Source organism: Thunnus albacares, chromosome 18, assembly GCF_914725855.1.
Source record: "Thunnus albacares chromosome 18, fThuAlb1.1, whole genome shotgun sequence".
Lineage (NCBI taxonomy): Eukaryota > Metazoa > Chordata > Actinopteri > Scombriformes > Scombridae > Thunnus > Thunnus albacares.
Window position 1 is genome coordinate 24,666,038 of NC_058123.1, and position 17,648 is coordinate 24,683,685.

General features: G+C 38.8%; 2 protein-coding genes across 2 annotated transcripts in view; one reads left to right on the plus strand and one right to left on the minus strand.

Moving 5' to 3' along the window:
• Positions 1 to 1,589: 1,589 nt before the first annotated feature.
• ssna1 (Sjogren syndrome nuclear autoantigen 1) lies at positions 1,590 to 4,923 on the plus strand. The gene is made up of 3 exons (XM_044333792.1): positions 1,590 to 1,907; positions 3,642 to 3,841; positions 4,680 to 4,923. Exons 1-3 carry the CDS (start codon positions 1,856 to 1,858, stop codon positions 4,770 to 4,772), a joined length of 345 nt encoding a protein of 114 aa, XP_044189727.1. The 5' UTR covers positions 1,590 to 1,855; the 3' UTR covers positions 4,773 to 4,923.
• Positions 4,924 to 5,088: 165 nt separating this feature from the next.
• tprn (taperin) overlaps positions 5,089 to 17,648 on the minus strand; it is a 30,295-nt gene continuing 17,735 nt past the window's right edge. The window contains exons 2-4 of the mRNA XM_044333791.1: positions 10,910 to 11,111; positions 9,813 to 9,937; positions 5,089 to 8,806 (exon numbers count right to left, since the gene is read on the minus strand). Coding sequence (XP_044189726.1) covers positions 8,744 to 8,806; positions 9,813 to 9,937; positions 10,910 to 11,111 — 390 coding nt within the window. The 3' untranslated portion in view covers positions 5,089 to 8,743. The remainder of the gene's footprint in view (positions 8,807 to 9,812; positions 9,938 to 10,909; positions 11,112 to 17,648) is intronic.

The following is a 17,648-nucleotide window of genomic DNA, read 5'->3' on the forward strand; positions in this document are numbered from 1 at the left end:
TTGTGGAAGATCCTCCTGAGTTTTTCAGAAGACAGATATGTTACATATACAAAAATTATGGTTATTTTATAAAATATGATGTATTGTTATGGATTTAAATTGGTCCTACATTGACCAACTACAACATGAAAGTATTGCTCATACATTAATGCATTAATGACAAAAAACAATACAATTTATAACATTCTGCACAATAAGTACTTTTACTTTTGATACTTTTGATACTTTGAATGCAGGACTTTATGTGCAATGGAGTATTTCTATAGTGTGGTATTGCTTCTTTTACTTAAAGGATCTAAATACTTCACTACACTACACTACATACTATATTTCTGACCTGCTCACTTCTATTTATGATGAAACCACACCTCTCATCACTTGGTGGTGGTGGTTTTCTATTTGTAGCTGCTTTTGGTTAATCTGGTCCTGTTCTCTGGAACATACGGCGGGAAGACCTGAGATCTGTCCTAACTGTGCAGGAAAGCTGCAAAGACAAAACAAACTGAAAACATTTCTATTTTCATGCTGATGATTAGTTACTGTGTATCTGCACATGTTTGGATTTGTCTTTGAGTGGGTATGTCGCATATTTTAATGTAAAGCACATTGAATTTACCTGTAGTGAAATGTACAATAAAAATAAAATTGCTTCCTCTTCAGTTGTATAGCCTCATGGAAAGTTATTAGTGTTTTTATTAAATACCTAAAAGAAACCTGTATAGTAAAGAAAATTTAGTTGTTTTTTTTGTATCAGTATACTCACTTGAGTTACTTGGAATACTATTAGCACTGGGTGGTGCAATGTAATACTGTAATTTCCTTGAATAGTCTTACAGCACTTACGAGTATATTAAGTCCGGTAAGTTGTCATGCAGACAGGAAATTTTGTTTGTTTTTCATTTTTCATTTACTAGTCAGACTGCATAATAAGGGTTTGGAGGTTTCCTTCCTTTGGGTTCCTGCTCAAGCCAAGCAATCATTAAAATCACAGACAATCAATGGATAAATACTGTGAAGTAAGACTGAGGTCAAAACTATTATCAAAGAACAAATGCATATAATCTGGCAAGAACATTGGGACATCAGTGACACAAGAAGACATCTTTACAGTATTCAAAACCAGGTTGGCATGAATGAAACTAGGCGCAGGGACCAGAGGGAGGAAATAGTCACAACCCAGCTGTGGATAGGACACACAAGTCACACACTTTACAGAATAGGTAAGCACCCAACTGGACTGTGCACTCACTGTAGTTAACCAGAAACCAGTAAACATGTACTACTTGTAACAGTTAATGGGCAACAAATTGACCTAATAACTGCATTAAAGGAGGTGAAACTTGATCTTACCTTTGGGAATCTGTTAAGGAGAGCCTAATGGAAGGTGATTAGTGCTTTGATTAGATACATAAAATAACCCTGTATATTAAACAGAATTTAGTTTTTTAGTTTGTTTTGTTCCAATTTGTTTATAGTTTGTTTTCCGCATATCTACTGTTCCACACTCCAGTCCAGTAGGTGCCGGTAATGCGCCAATAAGCTGGTGCCAACCGCCAATAAACACTAAAGAAGAAGAAGATTTAAAACTTAAAGTAGAAGAAGAAGAAGGAGAAGAAGAGTTGTCTGGGAAACCAACCCGCCATGTACGAGCAGTTCATCTACAACACTTTCTGTGGACAGACGGGTGTATCTTTAGTTTTAACAGCTACTGTCTGACCCGCTTATACATCACACAGATACGATACAGATGACGAGTTAGCCGGATCTGCGAGTTTAGAGAACAAGTAGCTAACAGCTAGAAACTACAAAGTCACGGTTGAATCTTATAGTTGGGCGAAGCTAGCTGAACTCAGACATGACCCAACAAGCTGCTGCTCTGCAGACCTACAACAATGAACTTGTCAAGTGTAAGTCATTTGTTTTTTCTTGTCAATACCTCAAAAGCGTAAGCTGTTATGATGCTAGTGATTCTGGTTGAGGGGTGTCGTGCCACATTTAGTTTCCTTTTGAATATCTTTTCCCCTCCATAGACCTCAGATATAACGTTACCTCATTTTATAAACTGGTATTAGAGAACAAGTTTTTCTCCTATAAGCATATGTTTAGTATGTAATTTTAACTGTAGCTCGTATTCACTTTCTAGCGGAGATGTTGCTGTGATGCTTCCACTGTTCTAGTTTTTTGACTTACCAGCTACTTTGACCAGCCGGCAGGTTGCTGCAGTACAATCTGATTAACCTTGACAGATTATGCTGTCTATCACCTGGAAACCAGCCCTTAACCCTCCACAGACCACACCAGTGCAACCTGGGGCTTACAGTTATCATTTTACACTACCTGCAGGGTTATGCTCTTTAAATAACTAAATACATAAATAAATAAAGTACCGCCAAAACTACCCTTTTGGTCTCTGAGAAGGAAACATATTAACACTTGCCATCTGTCATTTGCTGGTTAATCTGTGTCTCTGCTCTGCCAGCCACTGTGGCAAGATACCAGACTGCATTTGAAGGTTATCTTCTACTTCAGTTATTAATGTTACATCTCATTACACAAGTATAAGAGAGTAAAAATCTTAGCTTTCAGCTCCATGACAATGCAGTAAGAAAACTAAGGAATATTTTAAATAGTAAAAGCAATAGTGATAGATAAGAGTATAAATAACAAGAAGAGTATAAAATACAGGCATACGTGTGGTGTGCATGTGTCCTACATATAATATATGAATGAAAATAAAATTAATATTTTTATGTGTATATTTTTATGTGCATGTACAAATACGTATATATTTAGTAGTAAAGGTTAAAACTCAAAACAAACTACATATATACAAACTAAAACTGCAACACCCTGTTTGTTGAAGGATTACATTACATCAGTACAGATACACAGCTTTTTTTTTTTAATGGTCAAATAAATTGTGCTGTCACACTTGAAGCAGAATATGCAAATGTAATGCTATACAGAAAGTAGTTCATTAGTAATATTACTGCACATCTGTGAGTGCAGATTCAGTTCTTCAGATTCAAGTTTTATCGTAAAAATAAGACATTTTATAAATACCTGAGATTTCAATGCTTGATAAATACCTTTTTTGGGATGTGATTAATCTGTCCAATACTGTTGTTTTATTTCTGTCGATTTCTCTTTATTTGTGTATAAATTTGTGTATTGTGTACAATATCTCAGAGCTCAAGGTGATGTGTTCAAATTGCTTGTTTTGTCTGACTCACAGTCCAAAACCCAAAGATATTAAATGTTATAATAAAAAAAAACAAAAGTAGTAAAACTTCACCTTTGAGAAGCTGGAACCAGAAAATGTTTGTAATTTTTGGATGACAAATAATAAATAACATCAAAATTGTGGTCCAAAAGCTTTCTGTACATCAGTTAATTGCACTAGAATGTAGTTACTTTGTAGGCCAGAAGTTGTACTCATCACCAGAGTTTCATGTTAAAGAGTTGACGCATTTAAAAAAAAAAAAAAAAAAAAAAATCATGTGATTTGGAAATGTGCTTAAGTACTACAATTTACACTTTAGTCTTAAAGTAAGAACCCGTCATCACACTGGTTCAACTGTTGCTGTCCCCAGCCCCCGCAGAGAGACTCTGGCAATCATAAACCTTCTTGTCTCGGTCAGGTATTGAGGACCTGTGCTCCAAGCGGGAGGAGTTGAACCGTCAGATCAAGCAGGAGGAAGAGGAGAAGGAACGGCTGCAGCACGACATCCGCGTCCTGTCAGAGAAGCTGAGCAGAGTCAACGAGAGCCTGGCACAGAGACTCGCCGCCCGCGCCACCTTCGACCGCACAATCGCAGAGACCGAGGCCGCTTACACCAAGGTGTGTGTGGACTGTCTTAACCTGATTTAAACTGCTGTTGTTCAGCAGCATTGAAATACATTGACTATGGGACACTGAAGTTTTTTGGACACTGATTGAGCCAAAAATATTTATAGTTTTTGGGGAGAGACAGATAATTAGAGTTTAGTGTTCAGGAAGTATGAAAATAGGATGCTCAATAAAGAGCATCATGTTTATGAAAGGGTTGAAACCAAGACTATCCAGAAAAACTGTTATGAAAGCTTTTATTTTTTTTTTGGATTCACCTTTTATCTTTTAGAAAACATGTTTTTTTGACTGATGACATCATTGTATTTCTTTCCCACATGACTAAAAACTGGAGGTTTTACAATCTTTTCAAAGGAAAATCCTAATTCTGTGAACCATGTAGCAAAAAAACAAACCAATAAAATGATGTGGTTTGAGACTAAGGATGATGGAAGGTCTTAAAAAAAAACCCAACAAAAGTCAACCCACAGCAGCAGTTGAAATTCAACACAGGCACTGCATAGCTTTAGGGATGATGAACTCAATCTGCTGCATTTTTGTACCCCACTATTTTTCTCTTGGTTGTTTGTACTTTATAATCAATGACACACCATCTTGTTGTCCTTCTGAAGTAGTTTCATCTCACGCAGGCACATCCCACTTACTGATGCTGACCTCCCCGAACACTCAAAACAAACACTCCGACACCGCTCTTATTAAAAAACAACAAGACCTTTCTTTAACTTACTCTTACAGGACACACCACACTATCAGCTTGTGCTTCCTCTGCATCTTAATATCTATACAGTATATTTCATGTGATTCCTTTTTTTTTTCTTCCCTCTTTTAGATCTTGGAGAGTTCACAGTCTCTTCTCAGCGTCCTGAAGCAGGAGGCAGGAAACCTCAGTAAAGCCACAGAACCCCGAAGGAAAGAGCATTAAAGGAGACGAAAGGTCACTGAACTCTCTTTTCCACCACAACAGTACATTTGACTCTGCACTTTTAATGCAGTTTATTCTCCATCCTGGACTATATGTAATATATTTGATTGATTTTATATATTCTTTATTCCAATAAATGTGTTTCTTAACACTTGCATGACTCATTCTTCTTTGACAACACAAATAACAGGCCAGAGTTTTAATGTGTACTTCTCTGTGCTGCCTCAACAGTCTCCTACATTAAACTACTTTGTTTTCTTTGATGTGTAAATGTTAGAAAAAAGTTCCCCCCGAAATGACACATACACAGTATTTCCATTTGTTCAAGTCTTCTATTTTATTGAGCTTTCATTTGTACAAGTATGACATCACTTTGTTTTTGTTTTTTTTTTATTTGCCCAAATCATTGACAATAACTTTACAGTAAGCACATCTGCTGCGATGTAGATTTACAGACGAGGGGAAAAGTAAAAAGGGGGGGAGGGGGGAGATGAGATGGAGCTTCTACCACAGAGTTGCTACAGTGTGACCAACACAAACTGCTCACTTTGCAACAGGAGGAGACAGATGGGAAAACACTGCGGGCGGAGTGTTAACACCACCGCATGTTACACTTCAGAAGTCGAGTCGTTTTCTGTGTCCTGGTAATGGCCATCATGAAAGTTCTTGCTGGTGTCATTTAAGACGATCAGTGGAAATGACCCACAGTGAACTCTGCCTCTTTGGTCCTTCAGTTCACAGAAAGACAGAGAGAAAGAGAGAGAGAGAGAGAAAAAAATAGATTCCCACAAAGAGTCGATTTCCTCTTTGTGGTGTTGAAGGCAGCAGTTACCACAGATGGATCCACAGGCTTGTTATGTGACTGCTCCACAGCAGGTCCAAGTCAGGTTTTCTTTAGGCCAAATTAAAGGACAATACCAATGTTTTGTTTTTTTCTTTTAAACTACAAATCATGTATACTTTACATTTTTGCTAGTTTCAAATGCATGCCATACAGTTCTGTGTTTTTCCAACTGTTTGGAGCAGCCATTGATTTTTTATTAATTTCCTTTGGTATGAAGATTAGTAGACTCTTGAAACTTTCTGGAGTCGTGTGATCCATAACAGAGACATGTTAGCCTGGATTTATCTTTGTTGGTTACATTACAGTTGTACGGTCGTATACTGGTAGGGTAGTTTAAGTGGAGATTAATGTGAAAAGTCTGCAGTGTATCATAGGGGCAGCTGTTGAACCTCTTTTTTGGTACTGACTGAAATGTGTCAGTAGCACCTGGTATTGAGTATTTACTTATTTTCTGTTCGGCCCATTTCTGATTTAAAACAAAATTTGCCAGATTTGACTTTTGATTTAGGTAAAGTTGTGTTTAGTTTGTCATTTTTGAATGAAAAAGTAATATGTTTAAAAAAAAACTCAAGTAGATTTTCATACCATAAGAAATAGAGTGGAAACCAATGGACACCCTGAGTGGTTACACAATAAAAATACATTCAAACTTGTAAAACACAGCAGCATGATTTACAAAGTGGTTCACAGTAAAGTATATGATTTGTAGTAAATGGGCTAAAACATGAAAAATCACTGGCATGGTCCTTTTAAAACTACTGCATATCAGAGGGTGAGAAAACAGCTCGAATGGATTTGTCAGGATGGAGATGAAGGCCTGGACCTGTGTGGAAAACAACACGTGCGCTACTGCTTGTGGTCACAGCGACAAGGCCGACAATCATAAGACTTCTGATGCAAGGCTGTGGCAAACAGAGTACAAAAGTGGTAATGGCATTCATCGGCAGTGCATTCATCGCGTACAATTGAAGAGTTCTATTCCAAAAAATATCAATACCTGAATTTCATCACTCCAGTCTGTATAAATGTTATTCTTTCAACTGACGTACAATCAATTGTTAATAAGAATATGTCAATAGTGGAAATGGTTTTGAAACAAAACTCTTCAACTAGACTTCTTTGTTCTCTTAAGTGCACATTTCCTCTGTCGCCTACTCTGTTCCTTCTCATGAGGTGCAAAACAAAGCTAAAAGCATGACAGTGCAAAGACATTTAACATCCAAGACTCCAGACAAAACACATAATCCCCAAATTCTTCAGACAAAGACATAATATCTCGTCTCCTAACGACAAAATCCAACCTTTGAGGACTGAACAAACTTCATCTGATCTGAGAAATGAACAAAATGACAGGAGAAAGAAATAAATCTTTGATGATTATGAAAATATGGTAGAATATTGAAACTGTACAACAATACTGGCCGAAGGGGAGTCGATCCTGGGAGTGTAAAGAATGAATGTGAGGCTGTTACAGCAACACTTTAATCAATTGGCATTATGAGTAAAAAAAAAAAAAAAAAAAAAATCATCTGGAAACTTGGTGCGTTCCTGTATATAAAAAAATCTGAATTTTAAAAAATCATTACATATTCTTTCAAACACACGCAACCTTGCATTCGCTCTCACAAACATGCCATATTATGAATGATCACAATCAATTCATTACTTCAATGGACCAGCTTCTTTCTCTGTGGAATGTGAAAGTACATGAGGTCCGACTGGAAAGAAAAAAAAAACAAACAAACGTCCGATGGGGGTGTTCAGTCTGAACGCACCCTTCCAGTTCTTTCCACACCAGCAAATTCGCTTTTACAAAAAAAAAAAAAAAAAAGAGTACATGAGCAGGTCTCAGACATGCAAACTTCAACTTTAAGCAGGAATAAATACACGAGGAGGCAGAGAGAAGGTGTCGGGAGGTCTAACAGCGTTTTGATAAACAGGATATACAGAAACATTCTACAGTATGATGATATTTTGCTGTACGTTTGTCACCAGCAATACGGACATACAGACATTATTGGCCAAGGTCACTTCTTCAAGCATTTTAATCAGAAGTCAGAGATGCTACTGATTGACGGAAATCTTTCCCCGGGGGTGCATATTTATATTTTTCCTCCCTCGTCGCAGAGAAGGGGAAGTGTGTTGAAGTTTGCTTGCCGTTAGACTCTTCTACCAAACGTCCAGCAGCTTCAATACAGCATAGTTTGCCAGAAAACATACAAAAAAAACCCCTAAAAGGCATACAGAAGCTTTACAGTAAAAGAACCAAAAATCAAAACATGCAGGTACAAAAACAAACAAAAAAAAAAAAGACTACAATTGTGGCACCCTTTTACCATTTTTTTTTTTGTTTTTGTGTGTATGAGTCTGCCATTGTTCTACTTGTATGCAAGCGGACACGTCCTCCAGATCCTACATTTCTGGAGAACGTCCTAATGACATGTTTCCATGCTAACACTGAACTCTGTCACCGTGGCGTCGCCTACACGTGGGCACTGGCGGCTTCCTGTTCTTTTAAGGAGTTTGGTCCCCTCGCTTTCTGCTGCGTTCGTCGATATCTCCCAAACAACCCGAAGCGAATGTGAAACGCAGACGTGGAAGCAGGAGAATCACAGGAGAGGCCGTCTGAAGCCAGAGAACAGAGAGGAAGACGGACGTCTCTCCGGAGTCCGACGGTCGATTTGATTCTTGTCAGATATTTTGTTAAGTGAGTGAAGAGGATGAGGAAGCGGGGAGGGCTGACAGATCAACTGTCCAGGATCATCAAGGGTGAGGGGGAAAGACAGTCCAGCTGCTTTTGGATTGGTCGGAGCTTCGGGTGAGGAAGAAGGTGCGAATCTGATATCGGTCACCTGGAAGAAAAGCTGTTTAACTCTTGATATGCTGTTGATAACGTGGCGAGGAGTAGTGGTACCGTGGCAGGAAATCAGCCCCAAAAGAACCCAAAACAAAACATAAAATCAACACTGTGTTTCCTGTCTGATCAGGAAGATGTGCTTGGAGCCGGCTGGAGTGTGTAGAGCTGGAGGCAGTTTGGGCCCAGGTGTGGAGGTCCTCGCTGGGCTCCGGCTGCAGTCTGGTCCCGCAGGTGAGGTACTACTGTACAGCTGATTGGTCCGACCTTTGATCAGAAGTAAAGAGCGGGCTCGCTGCTGTAGTCAGACAGGGAGGAGCTGTCTGCTGGCGTGAGCTGAGGAGAAAAGACAAATTCATGTTGTTTACAGCAACATGATGGTGATAGGGTGATATACTGTGAGAGATCTACTACTTAGATGTTGCTGTTTCAGCATTTCCATGTACGAACAGGCTGCTACTTTCACACTCAGCATGGGAAACTTAGAGTTGTGACTTGTTCCAGCCAGACTACACTGATGTTTGTGTCCTGTCCCTTTTGGTTTTGTTCATTCTGTCTTGTTGACATGAGAGACATGTGTAAATAGTTTTTTTTTTCATGCTCTACAGGTAAAATAGGATCATTTGTACTTGAGGAGGGCCTGCTGTTTATATATTTGTAAGCAGGAAAAACTATTTTTGTCTCTCATTCATTTTCTGCTGAATCTTATTTTCCACATACATGGTTCCTGCAGAATTCATGACCTAATGATTATTTTAAAGCCTTTTTAACGCTACTTAGAATGGAAAGTAAGACTAATTATATAACTGTAAAATATTAGAAACTATAAAAAACTGATTCTGATAGTATGCATGACTGGTTTTACTTCTCATCAGCAGAAAATTGCTCCAAGAAAAGACCTCTGAGTCTGATTTAAGGCATGAAACACTACATTTAAATCATTGATCCATCAGTAATCTAATGGAAATAGGTCCTGCAAGACCAAAAACCAAGACATAAAATTGGAACCTGCAGTCATTTTCATACAAGGCATTGCTGAAACAACTAGTTCATCAATCGATTAGTCAACTGACAAATAATCAACAACAATTATGACAATGAATTTTTGTTGTTGTTTATCAATCAAAAATGCCAAACATTCTCTGTTTCCAGCTTCTCAAATGTGAGGATTTGCTGCTTTTTCCTGTTTTATACCATTGTAAATTTACTATCTTTGGGTTTTCAACCATCTTTAATTCTGAGTTAGGACTGGAAGTTGAAACTGGCAGCTCCTATTTGAGAGGCAACACCACCTGGTACTTGACTCTAATAAAATAAAATACAAATTTGAGTTTTCTCTCACCATGACTTCCTCTGTCATCTGCGTCTGTTGAGAAGCGGCATCTTCCTGGTAAACACTGTCTTCATGTTTGTGTTCCTGCCAGGCGCTGAAGTCCACAGCGTGCTTGGGAACGTAGCTGGAAAGGTCTGCAGACCAAAAAAAAAAAGACAGATGTGATTAAGCTTTTTTTCTGCATGTGCTGCAAGTGTTGGTTTATTTTTATCTTCAGCTTTTACAATAATATGGTTTTCCAATGTGTTTGTACCTTCCCCTTTTTGCATTAAAAACAGATATAGATACAGATCATTGAGACATAATTTATGCATTTTTCAATGGAAAGGACACTTGATAGTCCACCTCACATTTTCTCAAACGTAATTCACAGTATGTGCAGTAGGGGTCTCTGTCATCATATGTAATCTCTGCTCGGTTACAGTTGCACTATGCACATGATGGTAGTGTGATCTAATAATGAAGCGATGACTATCAACTCTAGTTTTGTGTTTCCTTTAACATGAGAAAATCTTCAATCACATTTACTGTCCTTCAAATCTAAGTCTCCCTCTCCATCCTTTTCAGATCTTTTCTAGACAAATTCTCTAGCGGATTATATTTGCTTTATGATGGTGAAAAAGGTCTGAAAATCTGCAGTTTTATGTGTATTTTCTATGACTGTCCAACACAAAGTGGGACAGTGGCTGAACTAGGAGGACACATACAAATATACAACAAAAGTGGACTCAAAATGATGAACTGGACACCTCTGTGACATAAACAGCTTCACCAGGCTGCTGTTTAGGGCAGGGCTTCCATTTGTACATTATGTATGTATGTATTTTGTAGAAATAAAATAAATCAGCTCAATCAGTTATCTTCCTCCCTTATCGCTGTTCCCATCTTCCAAGATGATTTTACAGCCACATTGTAATTAATTTACAACAAGATGAAGTTAAGAGTTACTGCCTTGCTAATCTTTTCACTTGGTCAACAATGTTTCCACCACGTGGAGTGCTGTCGAGATATATTCCTCTGGACCAAAGTGCGGGGCCAAAAACAACAAAACAAAATGAACAGTGCTTGTAAAAACTCCACCCCACGTTTGTTTCACGTCATCTCACCGTTGCTGTTGGTCGTGTGCGAGGACGAGCTGGTGAAACTGGGTCGAGGGATGTGGATGCGTCCCACCATGCTGGGCTGTTCGTCCGCCGGCTTCTCGTCCTGCTTGTCCTCCTCGTCCTCCTCTCCGCTGTCCCACACGCTGCTCTCTGAGGGATACTCGTACGTGCTCTGGAGACTCGACTCATTGAAGGAGATCTTGAGCTGGAAGAGACACAATTTGGGCAAAAATGTCATGATTATCTATTATCTTTAACATGTTATTGTTAATATTATGACAGCTTTGACTTGGCAAAAGTGTTGCTGTCCTGAGAGTGTCTGATAATTCATAAAAACCAGAGGGAAACAACAAACAACACAAATATTAGCAGTGGATAAATGACATTATTTTTTCCATTCTTGTTGTAAATGCATAGTAACGCTGATTTCTCCTGGCTCCATATCTTGTTTTCACTTCATTGGCACTGCAATAAGGAAAATAACACCAGTCACCAGCCACACGCCAGTAAATACTGGCCGAGGTTCATTATTTTTGGCAGGTTCCCCCGTTTTAGAGCTAGTATCTGATTGAAAAAGTCTCCCTGGCTAGCAACAAAGAAAAGGAGACAATAAAGTTCAGTCGTTTCATGATAGGAGCTATTGTTCTCAGGAAATTTATTTCCCCCCAAAGGCTGCCGACTGTTCTCACCTCAAAAACTTATCAGCCCTTTTCAGAAGTTTACTCGGGGCCGGTTCAAGCGTGTCTGTGGCCTATGAAAAGTTTGACCCCTCCCACCCACCAAACTGTGCACAGCAAGAAATAAATACAGTCACACCCTCATCCCCAAATTTAGTATAGTTACTCCAAAATTCAGCTGCAAATTACTTGATTGACAGAGTAATGTTAACTCATGGTCTTATCTCTTTTTACCACATTTCTCAGTCTTCAACAGTGAATGGATTTTGCTCAGTTATAAATACATATACATTTCTATACATATGTCACATGATTCCAACAGAGCCATCTCCATGACAACTGAGCGAACGCCATCCTCTGATGAAAACTGTGAGATATAGAGTTGAAAAGTCTGGAAAAAGCAAGTAAATAGACCTTGAACTAAGATCTTGTTTTGTCAAATTTCACTGTCAACCCAAATAACTTTATTTTGAAATTTTACTCAATTTCAAAACTTGTTACAGTGCCTGTAATTCCCCAAATCGCCTCACATCTTGATATTTTGAGATTTGTGGACAATACAGTGAAAACAGACAATGTATTTTAAAATGCACATATGATTTATAATTTTATAATTATAGAAAAAATGACGAATGAAAAGAGAGTTCACATTTTTGTATATTTATATCAAGGCCCCTGGCAACCGAGGGGCCCTAAGCAGCCATTTAAAGCTTCTGCATGCCAGCTTTTTGTTTACAAGTCAGATTTGTTTACTAAGAAAACAAACCTCCCGCTGTTGTCTGTTAGCTTGCTGAGTTGTCTGGCAGATCACTCGGTCAATCAGCCAGGATTTAAAAGTATCAGATACCCTCTGACTTCAAAGCACAGATCTTAATTTAATACTAACGGCCATTACCTCACTCTCTTCCGAGACCGCTGCTTTTTATCACCACAGCAAACATTAACAGGTTATTACTTCCTTATTGCTCTGTAATTGCACATCTATACTAAACACTATCACACGTCTCAGCCCTTTGCTCATGCTGCAGTAATGCCAGTTTAGCTCAACACCAATCAACTCCCTCATAACTTATTCAACAGAGCTTTTAATTGGGATTCTTATGGAGCCAGCTGCAGTTTGTTCAGGCTCATCAGTGGCTGCGTGCACTGTACTTTGTGTGTCCTCTAAGTAGGACAGGTGGCAGCCTCGCAGGAGCTTTGGGGCCTGTGATTGATCGTCTCAGAGTGCTCACTGTAAGACATGTCTGTTTGGCAACGCTTCAGTGGTCTGCAAACAGAGCTCCGTGGGGTGAGACGAGCACTCGCACTTTGCTGCACCGTGTAATCCAACATGAACTCTGCAGTCAGAGACCTCAGTGGTTTTAGCTGTCAGCGAGCACACTGACTAGCAGTTATTGTCAAAAGGAGACGTCTCGCCCCTTTAGAGTGTATGTTGGTTCTCTGAGAGGTTCCTGCTGTAATCAAGTTTTCAGGATATCATTTAAGTTGCTTTCTCTGATGAATCCCAATCAATCCCATTCTGAAATTTTCAACAATAAGCATTTGTCAATTTTTAGAAAAACTGACAACACTAATGCAACATGTGTCTCTTTCAACATGTTTTTGTTGCTTTTTAGTTTTGTTAAATTTTCACAAGCATTTTAAGAAAGCATAAACATATTTTCCCATCAATATACCTCTATTTTATTTAATTTCATTGTGTGTTTTTGTCTTCTTTTATTTCTCACTTCTCTTTTAGCTCTCATAAACCTAAGAGATACAGTGTGAAGATGGCAGAAATGCAAGAAATGGTTTCTAATAAGTTACTATTTATGTCTTCTGGCCACATGTAGGCGTTGCAGAATTTTTATAGTTTCTCCTGAGTTGCCATGGCATTGACAGCTGATACATGCATACATAACAGGCGGTTTGTCCGTGTCTTCACTGAGGCCGTCAGCTGACTGCTCTTATCGTACTGTACCTGGCTCCATCTACTCTGCTGGCCCTGATCTAAATCTGCCCTAATCTCCATCACAAGGCCACGAGCCAACAACAGCGTCTCCGACTCACGACTGTTCAGGGTTCACACTTAACCTCCATTTCAAAATGTCATGCTTGTTCCATATACTTTATGACTTGATCTGTCTCTGTCATTATGCTGAGGTCTGTAAGAATGATATATGGAATACGTCAGTGAGCCTGCATGTCAAAAAGATGGGAGTACTACAATTTCACAACTTACTTCTATACCTAAACAGATTTTAATACAATGATTGAAGACTTAGAGGCTCGGGGGGGGACGAGGGTCTGTAAATTCAAGAGTAAAGTTTAAAGATTCAGGAGAAGGGTCTACAGATTCAAGAGTAGAGTCTATAGATTCAAGCCAAGGGTCTACAGATTCAAGAGTAGAGTCTATAGATTCAGGACAAGAGTCTGTAGATTCAAGAGTAAAGTTTAAAGATTCAGGAGAAGGGTCTACAGATTCAAGAGTAGAGTCTATAGATTCAGGACAAGGGTCTACAGATTCAAGAGTAGAGTCTATAGATTCAGGACAAGGGTCTACAGATTCAAGAGTAGAGTCTATAGATCTATGATTGAATACACATGTCTACATATTCCAGTCAAGGATCTATAGAGTAAGGTGAGGGTTTATAGATCCAGGTAAGAGGTCTACAGATACAGGTTGGGGGTCTATTGATTCTGGACAAGGATCAATGGATTCAAAATGAGAGTTTATAGATTGAGGATGATTCTTAAGATAGAGGACAAGGGTCTACAGATTCCGGACAAGCATTTATTGATTAAGGACGAGGGTGTAGACCTACATATTCAGCATGAGGGTCTACAGATTATGGACAAGGGTTTACAGATCACAGATGAGGGTCTATAGATTCAGTATGAGGGTCGTTAGATTCAATGAACAAGTGTCTATAGACTTAGGTCGAGAGTACTGAGGTTCAGGACTATAGATTATAACAAAGGTCTACAGGTGGTAGAGAGTCTACACATCCAGGGTCTATAGACTCAAGACGACGGCCTTTAGATTCAAGATGAGTCAAATATATTTAGGATAAGAGCCGACAGATTCTGGATGAGGGTCTACAGACATGAAGAAAAGCCTTTAGAATCAGGACTATAGATTCAAAGTGCCTAAACATGTGAAGATTAATGACAGACCAAGTTCTACATGTTCAACATTTCTAAAACAACTTTCCCCCTCAAGTAGCTCATCCACATATCTCCACTGGACATTTATAATCATGTTTTGATGATTTAATAGTTGCTTATAACTGATTAGGGCTGATAAAACATAACAAAACATCCACTGAGATAAGTATATCAGTGAGGATGGCTGTATCTTTTTGCTTTCACATGTCATTTGTGCCACATGACACATGGAAAGGACGAGGGTTCACAGATCAGTCTGTGAACCATGTTAACTTTACAAAGAGCCTTTACAACTGTATCCTTTCAACTAATTGCTCATTCACGTTATGTTAAGTATTGTTTAGTCTGTGTCTTTTGGTTTTTATTCACAATGTCACAACATTCAGCTATATCAACTGCCCTATGCTTCTGTCTCAAGTTTCTCAAGCTTTTAAGGTAATGTGTTTCCAAAAAATAACATAAACACAATTATACTATAAAGCTGGAAAATTAGGATGGCAGAAAAATCTAAAGCTCCGGGAGAGAAGCCTAATCTTTTCTTTAGGAAGCTTAGAAGTGCATGTAGATGTGATAGTTTGAGAAAAAAAAAACGGAAAATGTTCAGTACAAAGTTTCCTCCATTCATTATTTCCATATTGTTTCTTTATATTAATTAGAAAATATTCAAAGACTCGGCCAAGTTAACATCCCTGAACTTTCAGTATTTAGCAAACTACAAGTAACAATAATGCTGTGACAGCCCTGACAGACCTTTTTTTTCAGTCACTGGATTTTCATTGAAACATCTTTTTCCTACTTTTTCCCCCCTTTGACAGCCAGACTAGGTTTCTACATTAGTATTTCGCCAAAGAGTACAATCTGCAAAACAAATTAAATCCTGTGTATAGATACAGGCTCTGTCCCAGACACTTCCTATTTTTAGCCCTAAAACCTCTCTTTTTTAGTTCCTGTGTTAAATCTTACACCACAAAATGCGTTTCCGTGCTAAACAGGCATCCTGTCTTGGAGGATGTCTCTGGATACTAAAAGCCAGTCTATTAATAAATCAGACTAGCTGCTGGGCTCGCTTCCTCTTTCACTGTCTTTCACTTTTCTTTTTGTCTCATCTACCATCACACTTCTCACATGAGACTCTTGTTAGATGAGACACCTTTGCACTGCCTGAGCCGATGTCCTCGCTCTGACTTAACATTTCAGCCGTTTAGTTTCAGTGTGAGCCATCTCAGGAGAAAAGAAAGCGGAACAAAACATAGGGATACAGAACTGTGATCTTCATATATAAAAGGGACCTCTCCCAGCCTGCTGCTGCTCATATTTGAGCTTCAGTTGAGGGTCTTTTTCATCTCTATGATAAAAGGGTGCATCATGGAGGAAGAAGTGATTCGTCTTCTGTCCTCAGGCTGTGGGACGGACCAGCAGAGGCCAGATTCAGGCCAACTGGGGCCCAACTCAGGCCTGCTGGAGCTCAGGCAGGAATCTGCAGCTCGACAGACCACTAATAACTAATTATTTCAGTTTCATTTTAGATTTAAAGATTCAAAGGCTGACTATGTGTGTGTGAAGCCCATGCTTTGTTTCTTCTCACCATAAATCACAATAATGAGGCATCTGGCATGAAACTTGATTTGAAAACAGCACACAAAGTTCCTGCTGAGGAAGTGACTTCTGACTCCTTCACCTTTAGGAAAATGTGAGATATTTTAACTAAACAGACAACACCTTCATTTACAACATATCACCCATTAATTTAATAGGCTACACCCATTTAATATATTTATTGCATGAATGATCACAAAGGTAAAGAGATCAAGTGTGTGTGATAAGAGTTTTGGGGGGAGACGATTGATAAAATCTAAATATTCTTCTGGAATCTAAGGTACTCTTTGTTCACTCATACTGTCTGAAACTTACAGTAAGTTGAGTCCAAGTTCACTGATGTGTATTTTTAAAGCCAAGTCAGCTGCCACCCTGAACAGGATAAAGACTGATAAGTATAATATTGATGTCTAGGTTAAGAAATATGGCTCATTGTGTGGGCTTGGAAAAAATAACTAACACTTTGATATGTAAACTAAGTGTTAGTAAAGAAATCTGGAAAGAATCTTCTCATGCACTAAGAACTGGGTTATATGAATAACGCTGCTCTTTGCAAAAGGTGAAAGGTCTGCTTTTTGAATACTTTTATTTTGGAATGTTTGTTTTTCGTTTTTTACGCATCAATGTGGAAACTGTTGCGTTTTTTTCAATTTCTTTCTTTACTTTTTATTAAATGTAATTTCTACACAGCATATGCAACAGGAGGTAAAAAATAAGGGAGAAAATGAAGGAAATGGGAGGGTGGGTTCTTTAAAAAAGGAGAGAAAGAAAATTCTTGCGACACAATCAAACTATTCAGGAAGCACGTAGAATCATTTCAGCTATGTGGTAGATTTTTTTTTGCTTGCTCCATAAAAAAAAGAGCGGTTTTCAAGCTGATTATAAAAATGAAAATGATTCGTTAGGACTGTGGTTGTGAGCTGCAGCAGCAGCAGCAGCTTTATCACAGCCAGACTGAGACAATCAATGCACAGAGTGAAGAACTGATTAAATAATATTTCTGTTGAAACTGATCCCAAAAGTTTCTTTCAACCAAGTTTCATCTGCTGTATTATTTTATTGTATGCATGTTATATATGAACCCAGAGGGATGCGAGGAAGACAGACAGGAGGAGGAGGAGGGAGAGAGAGAGAGAGAGGAAGAAGAGAGTTGGCAGATGAGATTATGCCTTCATGAATGTGCCTCGGCCAATAGGCGAGATGGAAGCTGTGCCAGGAATTTTTTCCAGGCCACCCAGCGTGGCGTGTCCTCGTTTGGTGAAAAGTGGTTCCTACTGAATGGACACACACACACACACACACACACACACACACACAGAGGG

Coding starts and splice junctions, on each gene's coding strand:
- ssna1 (XM_044333792.1), top strand. CDS start 1,856: ATGACCCAACAAGCTGCTGCTCTGCAGACCTACAACAATGAACTTGTC. Junction 1,908..3,641: donor CAACAATGAACTTGTCAAGT/GTAAGTCATTTG, acceptor TGTCTCGGTCAG/GTATTGAGGACCTGTGCTCC. Junction 3,842..4,679: donor CCGAGGCCGCTTACACCAAG/GTGTGTGTGGAC, acceptor TCCCTCTTTTAG/ATCTTGGAGAGTTCACAGTC.